Genomic DNA, 17566 nt, shown 5'->3' on the forward strand with positions numbered 1-17566 from the left:
ACTCCTGTGCTAGGGGATCCAGTGCCCTCTTCTGGCCTCTGTTGGTACTGCATGCACGAGGTACTCCGTTATTAAAGAAAACAGAAACCACCAATGTTACGCCCCTCAGTAATACTACCATTCACTCTGTCTCACCCCAAGAAAACAGTAACTGAGCCCCTCGAGCGTCTTCACCAATAGTAGCTGTCCTTGCGGTAATTCCTTGTCTGCCGCTTGTTTTAAATAACAATTTCCTGGCTGCTTCGCAATCTCCCCAAAACCCAAAAATCAGGACCCACAAGTCACAAAGGAGCTTTATTTATAAATCTCGCTCAGGACGTAGGTTCCATACCTGTAAAACAACTTGTAAAAAAAAAAAAAAACAACAGAGGCCCTGCTCTGGCGAGAAGTCTTTGTGCTCTGGGGCCTCGAGGGCCGAGGTCCATGGTCACGGTGACCGTAGGGCAGCATGGCCTCCTCTTCACCAAGCTGGGGTCTGGGTTGGTGTGGACGCGGAGGCCACGGATGTCTGCTCCGCTGGGGCCAGCCACCTGCTGTACTCTTCTGGCCATCCATGTCTTGGTCCAGGGCCCAATTCTCTGTCCCCCATCCAGCTGCTCAGGTAGCCATGCCCCCAACACCCGGGGCAGCGGGGCAGGTAGCTGCCGCACAGGTCTCACCGCCGGGTAACTCCTCAGGCTTCAGGTTCCAGCTCTCCATCCTCTTGATAAGACCCCAACTCATCCATCCAGACTAGGAGAAAGAGAGGGCAGCATCAGGGAGGGCCTCTGCTCTGTCAGATTCCTCCCTGGGCCTAACCTTCTTCACTTCAGGCCACTACCCCAGTCTCCCATAGCCTAGCATCAGAGTCACAGAGGCTGGAAGGGATCCCCAGTGCCTCAGGTCCCCCAACAGGGGCCCCTCTGGGGACTGGGGGAGGTGTCAGCGTTGGGGTGCTTTCTCGGGTCTCCTGGAGATTGTGACAAGTGTTCCCAGCTTGTAGGGCCCTGGTCTAGTCTACTGCTCTTCCCTGTCTTAACCTCCATGGGTAGCATTGACATCACGGGCATGGATGTGCAGGGCCTGAGGTCCTTGCGAGACATCTCTGCCTCTCTCTTCTCATCTTCGCTGTACAGAGGATGACACTGGAGGCTCAGGGACACTCCCAGCAACCCCTCTGTGGAGCAGGTGAAATTCAGGCTCAGGAATTTTAGGAGCATGGTGGAGCCAAAAAAAAAAAAAAGAGAGAGAGAGAGAGTGTTTCGAGAGACCGTGTGGGCCGCCCCCTCGGGAACCTCGCACCCCACAGTTGTCCAGGCTTAAAAGGGACCTCTCCCAGGATTCAGGGGTCTCTTAAGCACTTCGCTTTGGGCTGAAATGTCACCCCTCAATTCTGTGGGGGTAAATAATGACTTTGGAAACCTTACAGGAGGGGGTACTGAGGCCTGGAGAGAGATAAGTTCTTGCGGCAAAGCAGAGGGCTGGGTCTCGGATGTCCTGTGTGTCTGCCTAGACATTAGCTATGGGACTGAGAAGCAATGGGCTGGCAGCCTGGCTCTTCTCCCACCTTGCCGTGCCCACTGAGGTGAGCCCCTTTCTTTCCCTGGGTCCTCTTCTTTCCATTTCTCTTAAGCAGAGCTACAACTAATACCTACGGCTCAGGGCACTGGAACGAGAGCTAACTGAGGTGTGCCTCCATCGCATAGCCTGGCGAGGGGCTCTGGGGAGGACTGCAAAGGCTGATGATTTGACGGGGCTTGTCCCCACAGGGCCCTGTGTGCTGGAAGCTTGGCCCTCCATGTGGTGATGCTGAGAGATGCTAGTTTCTTTAAGAGGGTGGCCTGATGGACTGACGAGGTACCTGGTGTGGCTGTCCTCTGCAGGGACCCAGGGTGCTCCTCTGGGATCTGAGCCTGCTTCTCTCTTAAGGCTTAAACGGAGTGAGCAAGGGCGGTCTACCCTCCTGCTGATCCCTACCTCTCTCCCCGCGACCTATTCCTTTTGGGCTCGCTCCCCTAGGATGCCACCCACCCCAATGGGACTCATCTCCACATCAGTTGTTCGTCAGCCTCTGTGAGCCTCAGTTTGCCCATCTGTAGCGGAGGATCTACACTAAGTCTGCTTCCGGGCAGCAGTGAGAAAACCACCCATTTCCTCAGTACAGGCCACCAGCCATGACCAGTCCATCACTTCCTTTTACAATCCTTTGGCATTGGGGATAAACAGAGCCCAGGGCTTTGAGTGCTCCGGCCCTGAGCAGGAGGCAACCCTCTTTTATTTATTTCTTTATTTTATTTTATTTATTTTATGTAAGCACACTGTAGCTGTTTTCAGACACTCCAGAAGAGGGCGTCAGATCTTGTTATGGATGGTTATGAGCCACCATGTGGTTGCTGGGATTTGAACTATGGACCTTCTGAAGAGCAGTCGGATGCTCTTACCCACTGAGCCATCTCACCAGCCTGGCGACCCTCTTCCAATATTTATTCTGAGACAGGGTCTGGCTAAGCTGCCTGGGTTTGTCCTGAGCTTACTCTGGAGGTCAGGCAGCCTTGAACGTGTGGCTCTCCTGTGTGAGCCTCCCCAGTAGCTGAAGTTGGAGACCTGGTCCCACCAGGCCTGGCTCAATGCATTTCTATTCAGGGTTCAGCCCACAAGAGAGCAGTCTCTCCTACCAGCTCGGAGGGCATCAGGAAGAGACAGACAAGATGCCGGTCTGCACCCTCCCCTGTCACACTGTCTGACCAAGGAACACTTCATATCTTTCCTTCCCTCACCTCTGCAAGACCCAGGGACAGCCACAGCCTGGTGTGGGTCGGCTTCCCAATCTATCCTGTGGTCCAAGCTGCTGCAGCTAACACTATGGAGAATGGGTGGTCCCTGCTGCTGGCAGGGATGGAGAATCCTTCAGTTCCCGTGAGAGGCTAAGACGTGGTGGCACGGGATGTGGCTTGGGGGCCAGCCCAGAATGATTCATCATCCTCCCAGCTGCCAACAAGGACTGCCCAGACAATTGCTCAACGAGCCACATCTTGCCAGTGCTGACATCACGGAGAAGGGCCCATAGCAGAATGGCCATAGAGTTGATCATACATTTACAAGCTCAGAGGAAGATGGGGGACGGGTTAGGCCATGGCACCAAAAGGGTCCTGGGCGCAGTCTCCTGCATAGTGGGGTTGCCTCACCTTGCTTGTTAGAATCCCGGGAAAGCCCCACGCCCGTCGGGGTTGGGGGCGTGATGATGATGTTGGGCACACTCAGGTGCTTGTCGTTCAGCACGGGAGCCTCGTCGTGGTTGTTGTTGTTGCTGCTGCTGCTGACACACATCTTAAAGCCTGAGGGAGACGGGACATGACAGAGAGAGTCAGGCCCCTCTGGCAATGCCTGCCAAAGTCACTCGGTCCCTTTGCCTCGCTCTGGGAGTGCCCATGCTCCACAAAGGGACCCTGCCGTTCTCTCTGCACGGATGGGGAAACTGAGGCTCAGGAAAGGAAGGGATATCTCCAACCTTGTGACGCCTTGAGGGCCCCGAGCTCTGACTGTCCCCAGGGGTATGCGTGGGAGAGACCACCCTCGAGCGGCACCTCCTCAGAGTGTTTTCTAGAAGCTTCCACGTTGAGTGCGTGCGTCTCCTTAGCCTTGACGGTGTAATTGTGAGCGCATCCTTTAACAGCTGAGCCGTCCCTCCAGCCCCTGGGAATATCCTTTGAATGAGGGCTCTTCAGGGAAAGTTCTGGTCCTTTTGTGCACATGTGTGAGACAGGGTCTTCCTGCATGACCCAGGCTGCCCCATTCCAGTGTTCAGGTTGCCTGTGGCACCACGTCACGTTGGACAAGGCTCCAGGTCCCTGACTCAGTGCAGCTGCTCTCCCCTGTGCCGAGCTACAGGTGAGTGGTCATGATCTGCTTGGTGGTCTGAATGGGAATGGCTCTCACAGGGTCTGTATATTTGAATACTTGGTCCTCAGTGGGTGAAACTGCTTAGGAAGGATTAGGGGGTGTGGCCTTATTAGAGGAAGTGTGTCACCAGGGTGGGCTTTGCGCATTCAAAAGCTAATGCTATTCCTAGTTAGCTTTCTCTCTCTCTCTCTCTCTCTCTCTCTGTCTCCCTCCCTCCCTCCTTCCCTCCCTCCCTCCCTCCTTCCCTCTCTCCTGCTTATGGAACAGATGTAAGCCCTCAGCCAGCACCATTCCTGCCTGCCTGCCTGCTGCCGTTCTCCCACCATAATGGTCATAATGGTCTAACCCCCTGGAACTGTGAGCCCCCAAATTAAATGCTTTCTTTTTATAAATAAGCTGCCTTGGTTACAGTGTTCTGTCACCACAATAGAAAAGGAACTAAGACACTGCTGTTCTTCGCCCTGCCACCCTCCTTCCCTGCCAGCACCCTCCAGTGGCCACCAGCACCCACTGGGACCCACCAGCATCCACTGGTGCCCACCAGCACCCACTGGGACGCACCAGCACCCACCGGGACCCACCAGCACCCACTAGGGCCCACCAGCATCCACTGGTGCCCACCAGCACCCACCGACACCCACCAGTGCCCACCGGCACCCACCGACACCCACCAGTGCCCACCAGCACCCACCGACACCCACCAGCACCCACCGGTGCCCACCAGCACCCACTGGGACCCACCAGCACCCACCGACACCCACCAGCACCCACCGGTGCCCACCAGCACCCACTGGGACCCACCAGCACCCACTGACACCCACCAGCACCCACTGGTGCCCACCAGCACCCACNGGGACCCACCAGCACCCACTGACACCCACCAGCACCCACTGGTGCCCACCAGCACCCACCGGTGCCCACCAGCACCCACTGGGACCCACCAGCACTCACTGGTAGCCAGAACCTCACCCTTCCTTACCTATCACATCTTCAGACCCCAGCCTGCTAGTCTACCCTCCCCTTCCTGTGTCTGCTTCTTCTCTCTCTGTGCTTCTCCTCCAAGTCCTCTTTGGATTTCCTGGCTCCCCATCCCCTCTCCCTGACACCGCAGCCAAGCCTGTGAGTCTGGTTACAGCATGACACCATATCACAAGGACACCATGTGGCAAGGACAGGTATGAGCAGCCTTTCCCCAGGCCTGTCCCCTGGAACACCTGGCCTCCTGACACGCTCCAGGAAAATGAGTGATCAAATGAGTTTGGGAACCATACAAATGTGCCGACAGAATCCCATCTACTTTGTCTTCCTGCTGGGTAACTTACAGCCCTGCCAGTTAAAGGCTCTGAGAAGTCCTTCACAAGGAAAAGATTTGGGGTGTTTTTGTTTTTTGTTTTTTGTTTTTCTCATTTTTGAAGCAAGATCTCATTCCAGCTCAGGCTAACCAGGAACTCACTCAGCAGTCAAGTCGCCCACAAACGCAGAATGATCCTGTTACCTCAACCTTCCCGGGGCTCGGATTGCAGGCATGAGCTACCACAGAGAGCATGAGAAGCACCGAGTGCCTGGTGCTCACAGAGGCCAGAGAGAGCATCAGATCCCCCGGAATTCAAGGTGCACGTGCTCGTGAGCCACTCTGTGGGTGCTGGGTACCAAACCTGAGTCCTCTGGAAGATCAACAAGTGCCCTTAACCACGGAGCCATTGTCTCTCCACGCCTAGTGAAAAGGGTTTTAATTTGGTCTAATTCAAGGCTTCCCAGACTTAAGATAACCTTAGTGTCCCATCTGAGAGTCACTTGTTCACATCTAGAGCCAAGAGTCGTGAATATAATTCTGGAACACGCCAGTCACAGCCCCTCTGTCTCTCAGCCCAGCTTCCAGTCTGTACCTCCGCCCTCTCCTTCAGGGTCATCAGTACACGGCTCCCAGACTGCTCCTGGTCTCCAAACTCGCTGGCTCCCTTAGCCCCTTTCACACCTTTGAAATATGCGGGTGCCCTGCCTGGAACACACTTTCTTCCATTGCCAGGGAAATGAGCTTCTATTCATCCCTCAAAACCCATCCCTCAAAACCCAGCATAGGGGCTGGTGAGATGGCTCAACGGGTAAGAGCACCCGACTGCTCTTCCAAAGGTGCAGAGTTCAAGTCCCAGCAACCACATGGTGGCTCACAACCATCCGTAACAAGATCTGACGCCCTCTTCTGGAGTGTCTGAAAACAGCTACAGTGTACTTACATATAATAAATAAATAAATCTTAAAAAAAAAAAAAAAAAACCAGCATAGCATGCTCATCTTTGGAGAAGGTGGCTCAGGCTATGAACGCGTGTGACCTCTTTGACCCATCTGCATTCACGTATTTGTAAGGCACCGGGAGGGTGGCTCTTCCCTCTGCTTTTGCTAAGGCCATCTACACCTAGCGGTGACCGCCATTTCCTTATTGGTCCCTGCGAGCGTGGGACAGAGTAAGGGACTGAGTTTAATTAATGGAAACCTTCAGACACCTTTGAACTTGACGTCCTGTCTTTACCCCAAAGAACACTAGACTTGGGGCTGCGGAGCGTGAATGGAGCCCCGGATGAATGTGTATTGTTGGAATGGGCACAGCCACGCCAAGGATCCCAGTACCTCAGATCCACAGAAACGGCAAAGCCTCCCTGGGTATGAGCAGTGATGTTGATAGCGGCTTCCTTCTCCCAGATGTTTGCAGCTCAGATGCTGCTCCTTACACCCTAGACCTGGCACCAAGACTGGCTAACCCCTCCTCCTCCTCATGCTGTTCATAAGAAATGCACCAAGTTTCCCTTCTGCATTCTGGCACCGCAGTACTGCCCTCCCTCAGAGGACACACAGCCTACTTGATTCTGGCTTTTCTGTCTGCCCTTCCTTCCTTCTCATGTAGCCCCAGTCAGCTTCCAGGACCAAGCAGACAGGGGGCAATGAAGATAAACAAAACAAAACAAAACACACAAACCCCATGGAGTCCTGGACTAGAGAAATAGCTCAGAGGTTGAGAGCACTGATTGTTCTTCCAGAGGTCCTGAGTTCAAGTCCCGGCAGCCACATGGTGGCTCACAACCATCTGTAATGGGATCTGACGCCCTCTTCTGGTATGTCTGAAGACAGCGAAGGTGTACTCACATACATAAATTAATCTTTTTTTTTAAGTAATCATGGACTTCTGAGTCACTGTTTCTAATTTACCCCAGGGAAGCCATGACCACTGTCAGGATAGCCCTGAGCTGTGCTGCTTCAGTCCTAGGTGGGAGGACACTCAGGGTGGGAGGGGGGCTAGGGGGAGGGGACTCTGGAACAGAATGGGCAGAAATGACAGCCCCTGTTCCCCCATGGGCCACTGGCTGCGTGGGAGGTGAGACACTGTCCCAGGAGGACACCAAGTGTTCCAGAGCCTGGAGGCCATGTCTGCTATAGCCTGGGCTTCTGGGCCACACCTTGATCCCAGCACTTGGATGCTGAGGCAGGAGACTCAGGAATCCAGACTGTCTCAAGAAACAAGAGCTAAGCCGGGCGTGGTGGCGCACGCCTTTAATCCCAGCACTCGGGAAGCAAAGGCAGGCGGATTTCTGAATTCAAGGCCAGCCTGGTCTACAGAGTGAGTTCCATGTCAGCCCGGGCTACATAGTAAGAGCCTGTCTTGAAAGAAGACCACAAATAGAAACACACACACACACACACACACACACACACACACACACTCATGTGCACATGCACGCACGTACACGTGCACTCAATTATTTATTTTTTTAGAATTATTTATTTATTTAATGTCTATGAGTACACTGTCGCTATCTTCAGACACACCAGAAGAGGGCATCGGATCCCATTACAGATGGTTGTGAGCCACCATGTGGCTGCCGGGACTTGAACTCAGGACCTCTGGAAGAGCAGTCAGTGCTCTTAACCGTGGAGCTATCTCTCCAGCCCAGTGCTCAATTATTTCAGCCCTGTCCCAGAAACAGAAACAAACAGAAACCAAAAAAGAATTGTTGCTGGAGGCTCTGACCCAGCAGGCCAGGGCCGTGGAACGCAGGGCAGGATAGACACAGGCAACCAGCTTTGTCTGGCTTCTGTCTCCTGGCTTGCTCTGCACGCAGGCCTGGGAATGCCCGGAACGTCGGTCTTAAGTAGTGACTGATAAGTCCCAGATGTAGAAACCATCTTCCCTCAGGGCTGAAGGCACAGTAACTGAGACACCACGTGCCTCAACACTGTCCTGGTCCTCAGAAAAGACATTATCAGTCTCTCCAGCAGTGCCCTCAACCTGCAGTGAGCCAGGATGACAGGCGGTACGAGTGTGTCAACATGTCACCCATGGTAAGACAATGCCTACAAGCACCAGTCACCTCCTCAGCAGTAAGTGAACAGGACAGTGACCAGCCAAGAGTCACCTTGACCATGGCTGATGAGCCATCCTCCGACATGGCCGTTTTGATTAAAACCCTTTCCTGTCTGTCTGTCTGTCTGTCTGTTTGAGACAGGGTCTCACTACACATCCCTGGATTCCCAAACTTTCAATCATCCTGCCTCAGCCCCGCTCTGTGCTGGGATGGCAGGCATGAGCCACGGGGAAATCTTCATGGACAGATCTTGGGATGACACACTCCACCCCACAACAGCACAGGACACTGAGTATCATCACGTGTCAGTCAGTACGTGCTCATGCCGTGTGCACATTGTCACATGGTCACATGGCAGTGACAGGGAGATGCTGGGCTGGAGAGATGGCTCAGGGCTTAAGAGCACAGACTGATCTTTCAGAGAGGACCTGGGTTCAGTTCAATTCCCAACTCCCACAATGGCAGCTCACCACTGTCCGTAATTCCAGGATCCAACATCCTCACACAGATATATACACAAGGAGAAAACATCAATGGATGCACACACACACACACACACACACACACACACACATATTCACACACACAAACACAAACATACATATACACACACATACACACACAAACACAAACATACATACACAAACACACACACACACACACACACACATTGTTGTTGTTGGCAGCATATGCCTTTAATCCAGCACTTAGGAGGCAGAGGTAGGTAGATCTCTGTGAGTTCAAGGCCAGCCTAGTCTACAGAGTGAATTTCAGAACATCTAGGACTACAAAGAGAAACCCTGTCTCAAAAAGAGAGTGAGAGATTCACCCCAGAATGACAGAGCCCCCCCCCCAGTCCCCACACTAATGCTAGGGCCCCTTCTTCTCCCCCCCCCCCAATCTGACACAATAGTGAAGAGTCAGCTTGGGGACAGAGCCTGGAGCTTAAGCTGACAGTATCTGGAGCTCAGGGAGCCCAGGAGAAAGGCTGGAGGAAGGGAGGACAGAGGAGGAGGAAAAGGCAGGGAGGGAGGAGGGAAGTGGGAGGAGGGAGGAGAGATGGTGGAGGAGAAGGGTTTAAGTAGGGAATAGGGAGGGAGACTGGGAGAAGAGATGAGTGGGAAGGGAGAGGGGAGGGCAGGTCCCTAGGCACATTCTCACAGCCTCACAGCCTCTGGGCAGAAGCAAAGCTCTCAGGAGGATTAGGCAACAGTAAAGATTAGAAAACAAATGCTAGCCACCCTGGGGACCAGAGCTGTCATCTGTCAATTCCCTGCCTGCCTCAGGCTATTAGAAGCCTGTTTCCAGGGGAACAAGTGAGGCAGGGCACAGGCCAGGGACCCAGGCTTGGGGTAGACCTGGAGCCTATGCAGGAGGTCTTCTGGGGCTGTGCCAAGGGCTGGGGTTCACACACACACACACACACACACACACCCGCCGCCAACTTGAGCTTTCTTTTCTGTGGTACCTCAGTCTCTACTGTAAGTAAACCAGACTCCACAGATTCAGGCTAAGCGACCTTAAGAGAAGCTGAATTCAGACAGGGTGATTCACAGCCTTCCAAGGATGGGCTAAGCTAAGCTCTGCCCTCTCCTGATGTGGCTGTGATGACCCCACAGCCGCCTGTGGGAATTCTCTGAGAGGTTTCTTCTGATGTTGAGCCAGGGCTTCCCATCGCCAAGGCTGGCCTCCTACCCGCAACTCCCAAGTGCCAGGATTGCAGGTGTGCCCCAGCACCCCACCACACCCAGCTTTCCTCCTCCTGGCTCTTTTGGGGTTTCACCCTGGGAGATTTAACAGTTACCGAGGAGTCTCCATTTCCCTGACAGGGGCTGTTTGTCGAGCTTCCTGGAGATTATAACAGCGAGGGTTGGGAACTCCTGACCTAGGGTGACTGTGGAAATGGGTGGCTTGTCTCTCTGAGCCTCGATCTCCCTGGCTATAAAAAAAACAGAGCTTGAGGGCTGAAGAGATGGCTCAGCAGTTAAAAGCACCAACTGCTCTTCCAGAGGTCCTGAGTTCAAATCCCAGCAACCACATGGTGGCTCACAACTATCTGTAATAGGATCCCTCTTCTGATGTGTCTGAAGATAGCTACCATGTACTCATGACATAAAATAAATTTAGAAAAATAAAAAATAATTTAAAAAACAGATTATTGAAATGATATGTATATGAATGACATGTCCTGTAGCAACCTGATAGTTCCTGTGGCTCTAACCCTTCCTGCTTTGGACCCCATTTCTCATTACTTGGCCCTAAAGCTCGGGGCCAAGTGAACTCATGCCCTCACGCCCATGACCCCACATCTAGCCTCTACTCGTACACCCCAGGATCCATTTTCCCTCTCAGCCTTCCCCGGTCCTCCCCTCCCAAAAGACTCTAAGTTCTGTCCCTGAGCGGGCATTATGGCTCGCGGGCTCCCTCTACTGGCGCTTTATCAAACAGCACTCTGGCTCTGTTGGGAGCCGGCCCATTGTCTTCCTCCAACAAAGCAACTTTCACACACAAAAGGCTCCAACCTGCTGAGCCCAGGACCGGGTGAGCCAGTCGGAAAGCTGAAAGTCAATCTACCTAGGCACTGGCCTCAACTGTTTCAGCCTGTTTTCTATCCTGCTGGGGATACCTAATGACCCCACAGAGGAGCTAGACCCGCTGTTCTCAACCTGTGCAACCCCTATAAACACAGGGGGCCGCCTAAGACCGTTGGAAAACACAGATATTTTTACATTACAATTCATAGCCGTAGCAAAATCATAGCTATGAAGTAGCAACAAAATGGTTGCCGCTTGATTTGTGGTTTTGTGTGTGTGTGTGTGTGTGTGTGTGTGGTGATCACCACAAAATAAAAAGAGCTGCAGTTTTAGGGAGGTTGGAAAACCACTGGGCTACACTGCCTGACATTAATTCTATCTCAGGTCACTCTGGTGAGTACCTTTTAATGCACCTCCCAGGAACACCAGCTGCTCAATTTTAGCATTTCCTTAACAATCCAACCAATAAGAGACACCTGGTATGAAGCGCACCCACGTGTCTGTCAGGGGCTCTACCTTCTCTGCATACAGCTGGGGTGGGTGCTAGCTGATAGAGGTCAGCTTAGCAGATAGAGCTTGCCCATCACACACAAAGCCTTGGGTTCCATACCCAGCACCACATTAAAAAAAAAGGGGGGGTGTGGTGGTACGTGCCGGCACTCAGGAGTGTCAGGCGCAGCATGGCTACCTTCTTCTCTCTTGTTGGATGGCCATGGACTTGGGAACAGAGCCCGTCTTGGCCAGGGCTGCCTACGTGTTGTACCAGGCTTCTGTGACCCACTTCTGGGTAAAGCATCAACCCCAGCCAGTCCTGGCCCCGGGACGGAGGAGCTCAGACTCCGACGACAGGCATTCATTGTGCATCCAGTGGGTACCAGACAGTGCACCAGGCGCTGGGCACGGGAAACTGAGATCAAAATGACTCCGCAGATGTTTCTCTGCCTGCTGCCTGAGCCTGCCCTGCTCCAGGTTCCAGCAACAGAAACAGTGAGACACGTTGTTTCTCTATCAGAGGTAGCTAGCCAATATTCCACAAACCTCCCCGACCTCCTGCCTGTTTTTTCCAACCCTGGATGTTCCCCAAGCTCCGTCACATGCTTCCTCTTTGTACCAGTTGGGCAATCATGCCAGGCCCTGCCTACATCGGAATAAAAGCAGTGAGCTTCTGTCCTGGATGTGCTCCCTTTACACTCTTTGTGGGGGGCTCTGAGATGACTCTTCCCAGCAAAGGAACCACAAAGATTACAGAGTCTGTGTGGGGACAGGACAGACCCCATTTGAACACTTCACTAGGAGGGACCACTACACTGAGATACAGTGCGGTCACATGGGTCTGATGTTGGCTCCTGGAGACACAGGCATGAGCCTGGCTTGGTCACAAGAGGGACAGTGTGGTCACATGGGTCTGATGTTGGCTCCTGGAGACACAGGCATGAGCCTGGCTTGGTCACAAGAGGGACAAGGACAAACAACAGACTATGGGTGGCTCGAGGGGGCCAATCAAAGCAGCAGATGGGACAGGGAAGGGCTCTGGGGCAGCCACTGCCTTAGCAAAGGCCCTGGGGCAGGAAGCAGGGGGCGGGGCAGACAGAGAATGCTAAGGCTCGACATCTAGCCGCTGTTCACTTTTCTTCTCTCTGTTTATAACACCAACCATCGGCGAAGCCTAGTGTCACTACAGATGTAACGGCTGATGGCTCTGGCCGTTTTTTTTACCTCTTCACAGTGGGCCTGGGCCCGACAGAGATGGTTTAAAATCTCTTTTCAATTAAGGGAAAAGCTCCTGCTTGCGTCAGGGGCCTGCAGCTGGAGCTCGCACTGGGAGGAGCCTGTGAAGAGGCTGAGAGAGTTCAGGCTAAGGGCTGACCTCCTGCCTGCATGCCTGTACGTACATACATCCAGCAACCAGTTCCTGCCGCCCTGGAGGACTCTCAGGGAAGGCTGGGGTCTCTCGGCTGTGTGAGAGAGCTCACAGAGTCCAGCCCTGGCCTCATCCCCAAGCAACTGTGGTCCTTTCTCCGTAAGAGCTTAGTCACGGGAAACAAGCAAAGCCGGACTCAGGGCTCACGTCTGACATCTCTGAGTCAATAGTGTGCACTCAACGTCCGTCCAAGTGAGGCAGGAGGATGGTCCTGTCGCACTTCATGTGTTTATTTCTTGAGATAAGGCTTTGTTCTGCTGTTTGGGCCTTGAACTCTGGATCCTTCTGCCTCAGCCTCCTGCCTGCTGACAGTGTGTGCATCACAGCATCCTGTGGGGCTTGTGTTTCTCTGACATCTGGCACATTCTCATTGTGGGACACACGTACACACACACACACACACACACATACACACCAACCTTGGTTGGGAATCACAGGTATAATCTATACAATTCCAGCATTTGGGAGACTGAGGCTAGAGGTGGGCTGTTGAATTTTAGGCTGTCTTAGGCTATGAAGTTAAGTTCCAGGCTAGCCAGGGTTATAAAGTAAATTATGCTTCAAGAAAAATTGATCGCTGGGCAGTGGTGGCGCATGCCTTTAATCCCAGCACTCGGGAGGCAAAGGCAGGCAGATTTCTGAGTTCGAGTCCAGCCTGATCTACAGAGTGAGTTCCAGGACAGCCAGGGCTATACAGAGAAACCCTGTTTCGGGAAAAAGAAAAAAGAAAAAAAAAGAAAGAAAATTGATCATGCATGCGTGCATGTGTGTGTATGTATTTGTGTGTGTGCGTGTGTGTATGTCAGTGTGCGCACACTCATGTGTCATTGCTCTTGGTAATGGCCCAGAATGTGTTCATGGCTTGGAGCAGGCACCTGACAGCTGTTGGTTTCCTGTCTTTGCCACAGCCCATCACACTCTATGAAGGCTGGAGCCACATAAGGGGCTACAGCACCCCCCCAACACACCCGAGGGGGCCCCCACTGCCTCCAGGGTACCCGCCACTTGCTGTGTGTTGTGAGGAAGTTCCCTCTCTCTCTGGGAAGGAAGCAAGACTCAGAGCACTCAAGAAGCTGAGGCAGAGGGCTGTGAGCTGGAGGCCTGCCTGGACCCACGCTCATTAAAAAGAAAGAAAGAAAAAAAGGAGAAAAAGAAAGGAAAAGAAAAGAAAAGAAAAGAAAAGAAAAGAAAAGAAAAGAAAAGCAGAGTTCCCCACAAGAAGGCATTTTCCACCATCAAATTGGCCAAATGAGAAAGAGAGATGTCTATTGGTACCTTCTGTCTGCCATGTGGTGTACGAGGGTGGGGAGCACCAGGTTCAATTGCCAGGAGTCACTTGACAAAGCTCTGAAGCTGTCAAGGACAGACGAAGGCCCAAGACACACTGTGCACATGCACCAAGCTGTCACGGAATACAGAGAGAACTCTCATTTCTCTGTGCGGTTCCTGCTGGTCTCAAACTAGCCCTGCTCAGCCAACCGGCTTCTGCCTCTGAGTGCTGGCATTAAGGGCCTGTACCACCACGCCTGGCCCCTTTTAAAAGGGGCAGTGCAGGGAATGACTGGCCTGCCTCCTGACCCTGCTTGTGTTTGGACAGAAAAACAGCCAGCGTGGTGCTAACTTCTGACTTGAGGGGCTCCAAGCTGGGGGTGAGGAGGGTCCTTACTAAGCGGCTCCGGCAGGGTGGAGTGGGGATGGCACGGGCGATTACAGAGGGCATCTGCTCCCTGCTACTGGGGCGGGCGCCCTAATTCCTGAGGGCATCAGGCACTGCTGAGGCTTAGCTTAAGTACTGGCGAGAAGGGTTAAGTCCTAGAGTGCGGCAGGGGGCTGGACTTGGCCCCGGGGCATGATGGGATGGGGCTGGATCGATCGATCGATCGTCATGTACTCCCCGAGTTTCAAACAGGCTTTCGAGATCACAGCACTCCTAGATCAGCCTGGGCTGGGGCTGCCTGGGCAGGCTCTGTACTGAAGGTTCTAGAAGGAAATCTGGATCAGTCTTCAGGTCTCTGTGCTGACCACCTTGGGTGGACTAGAACTTTCTATACAGCTGAAGATGTTCTTGAACTTCTGATCCTCCTGCCTCCACCTGATGAATGCTGGAATTGTCAACTGACCTACATCCTTAACATCGGTCTTTTTATAGAAATATATATACACATATAAACGTATACATACATGTATAAACACATATACATATAAACACATACATATACATTATTATAAACACATACACCAGGCAGATCTTGCACTTACAAACCTGTCTGTCTGCCTTCTGAGTGCTGCTGGGATTAAAGACATGAGCCGCCACGCCACCCAGCCATACACATATACATACATAATACACATATAAGCATGTACAAATGCATATAAACACACATACACATACATGCACATATAATTTGCATTTGGAGGTCTTTGGTTGTGCTGCCCGCTTCGGAAGATGTGTACCCCGGTTTACCATTGTCCGGAAATCAAAAGCTTGTTAGCCTAGAGCATTGGCTATTTTCTGTTTGTACAACGGTAGCACACTGTACTAAACCTATAAGGTTGAATCTACATAGATTGTACATATATAAAAGCTACATATACACACATGTATAATTACACATTATTGTTTATAGTGGAGGATTAAGAATAGCTGGGACGCAGCACACAACACCAGGCCCATCTGCTGGGAAGCCAGGCTGCAGCTGACCCCCAAGACACTCTGTTTGCCAAAGCTTTGCTTCCTTGGGCTAGAAAGTTCTGAGTGGGGGTACCAACTATCTGGGGATCCCTTGAGCAAAATATAAATAAATAAATAAATAAATAAATAAAAATAAAGTGGGCAGGAGAAATGGGAGGTGCTTTGCTGGATTTGCCTACCCACAGCAGTTCAGCACACTGCTCATGTCAGGTCTTGGGGTCTAAGTGCTCGCTAGCCCAGGCGACTCTTGCTGGCTGGTGGTCCTGAGGGGATTTAATCAGTAGGCCATGGCTAGGGGTAGGGCTGGGGCTGAGGCTGGCTCTCCCTCTTCCTTTCCTCTTCTAGAGCCTTCGAGTCTGGCTTTCAGAGCTAAGAGGCTTAGCTCCGAGGGAGTCCCCCTCCAAAAGCTGAGGAGAGGCGTGCCTGCCATGCTGGCCAGTACTTTCTCCAGAGGTCACCCTCCTCTCTCTCCTGTTCCCTAGGACAGTGGTCCTCAACCTTCCTAATGCTGTGACCCTTTAACACAGTTCCTCATGCTGTGGTGACCCCCAGCCATAAAATTATTCTTGGTGTCGCTCCAGAACTGGAATCTAGCTACTGTACTAAATTATAATGTAAATGTCTATGTTTTCTGATGGTTTTATGTGTGACCCCCCCTCCCAAAGGGTCACAACCTATAGATTGTGAAGTGTTGCCTTAGGAGCTATGACAACAGAGATATGGCCCTCCTCACCTTCTTCCTTGTGAACTCCCAGGAGGTCACAGACTGGCTGACCAGCTTGATAGATGGACTGGGCTCCATTTGACTGACATTCTTTTTTTTTCTCCTCCAGCACAGGCCAAGCGTCCCAAGGCTTGTTTAACAAATGACCACAAACTGTGTGACTGAGACAGTGGGACTTTATGTCCCACTTTATGGCTCTGGAGGCCACCAGACCATAGCAGAGGTGGTTTTGGGGCCAGCAACTCTAGGGAGGCCTAGGGGCGGCTCCTTCCTACCTCTCCTGGTTCCAAGTGGCCCACTCCCATGTCTGCAGTCTCTGCTGCAGCTTCTCGTGGCCATCCTGTTCATCCCTCTGCCACACAGATGCCAATCACTGGGTTTAGATTGCAGATAGCGCCCCTCAAATCTAGCGTGAGATCATCAAAGATCCTCAGCTGATACACCTGCAAGGACCAAACTCCCTGGCCTCCTGGCCTTTAATGTCTCCATCTATAAAATGGTGTCTTCCAGCTTCCGAGGGACTGGGGAGTCCCCAGCCTCAATGGCTGGCAATGCCACCACCATGGTGTAGGGATCTGGGTGTATCTAAGCCTAGAACAGGGATTCCAGGAGACTGCCTGCCTGCTAGGGTATGTGTGTGTGTGGGTGGTGGTGGTGGTGGTGGTGGTGGAGCCCAGACCAGGGTTGTAAACTGGGGCAGGCTGTCTTTTACCAACAAGTGTACCGAGTAGCCACTCTAGGCCATTGCCGTGAGGGAGCCCTAAGAAGAGACACACACGGCTATGTGAACATACAGTCCAGGCTGCAGACCAAAGCGGGTACAAGGAGAGAAGCTGAGGAGCTGTGAGGGACCCCAATGTTGGGCTGGACTGACTGACTGACACTGGAGCCACCCTGGTCTGGAGACCTGTGTCTCAGGCAGAGGAACAAGCAGGAGCAAAGACCTGGAGATGGGGGAAAGGTGGGGTGGGGGAAGGGCAGGTGTGGGGAGCAGGGGTCACTAAGGTGGGGGGACAATATAGGAGCCAAGGTGTGCCATTGTGAAGTTAGTCCTTGGGGGTGGGAAGCTGGTGAGAAGGGACTCTTGCTGTTCTTACAGAGGACCTGAGAGAGGACCTGAGGCCGCCATTGGGTTCACAGCACCCCATCAGACAGCTCACAATCACCTGGAGCTCTAGCTGCAGGGGATCTGACGCCCTCTTCTGGCCTCATCTGAACTCACACATGCACATGCGCGCGCGCGTGTGCACACACACACACACACACACAAATTGAAAATAGATGCTATGCTCGTCCAGAGGTCCTGAGTTCAAATCCCAACAACCACATGGTGACTCACAATCGTCTGTAATGAGATCTGATGCCCTCTTCTGGGGTGTCTGAAGACAGCTACAGTGTACTTATGTATAATAAATAAATAAATAAATAAGATGAGTCTTTTAAAAAGAAATATATTATCTT

The 17566-nt window shown here is 52.5% G+C and overlaps 1 protein-coding gene across 1 annotated transcript in view; it reads right to left on the minus strand.

The window, feature by feature from the left end:
- Nucleotides 1-281: 281 nt before the first annotated feature.
- C20H16orf74 (chromosome 20 C16orf74 homolog) overlaps nt 282-17566 on the minus strand; it is a 28452-nt gene continuing 11167 nt past the window's right edge. Inside the window, exons 3-4 of the mRNA XM_021220493.2 lie at nt 3165-3314; nt 282-732 (exon numbers count right to left, since the gene is read on the minus strand). Of these exons, the coding sequence (XP_021076152.1) occupies nt 674-732; nt 3165-3314 (209 nt within the window). The 3' untranslated portion in view covers nt 282-673. The remainder of the gene's footprint in view (nt 733-3164; nt 3315-17566) is intronic.

Source organism: Mus pahari, chromosome 20 (genome assembly GCF_900095145.1).
Source record: "Mus pahari chromosome 20, PAHARI_EIJ_v1.1, whole genome shotgun sequence".
Taxonomy (NCBI): Eukaryota; Metazoa; Chordata; class Mammalia; order Rodentia; family Muridae; genus Mus; species Mus pahari.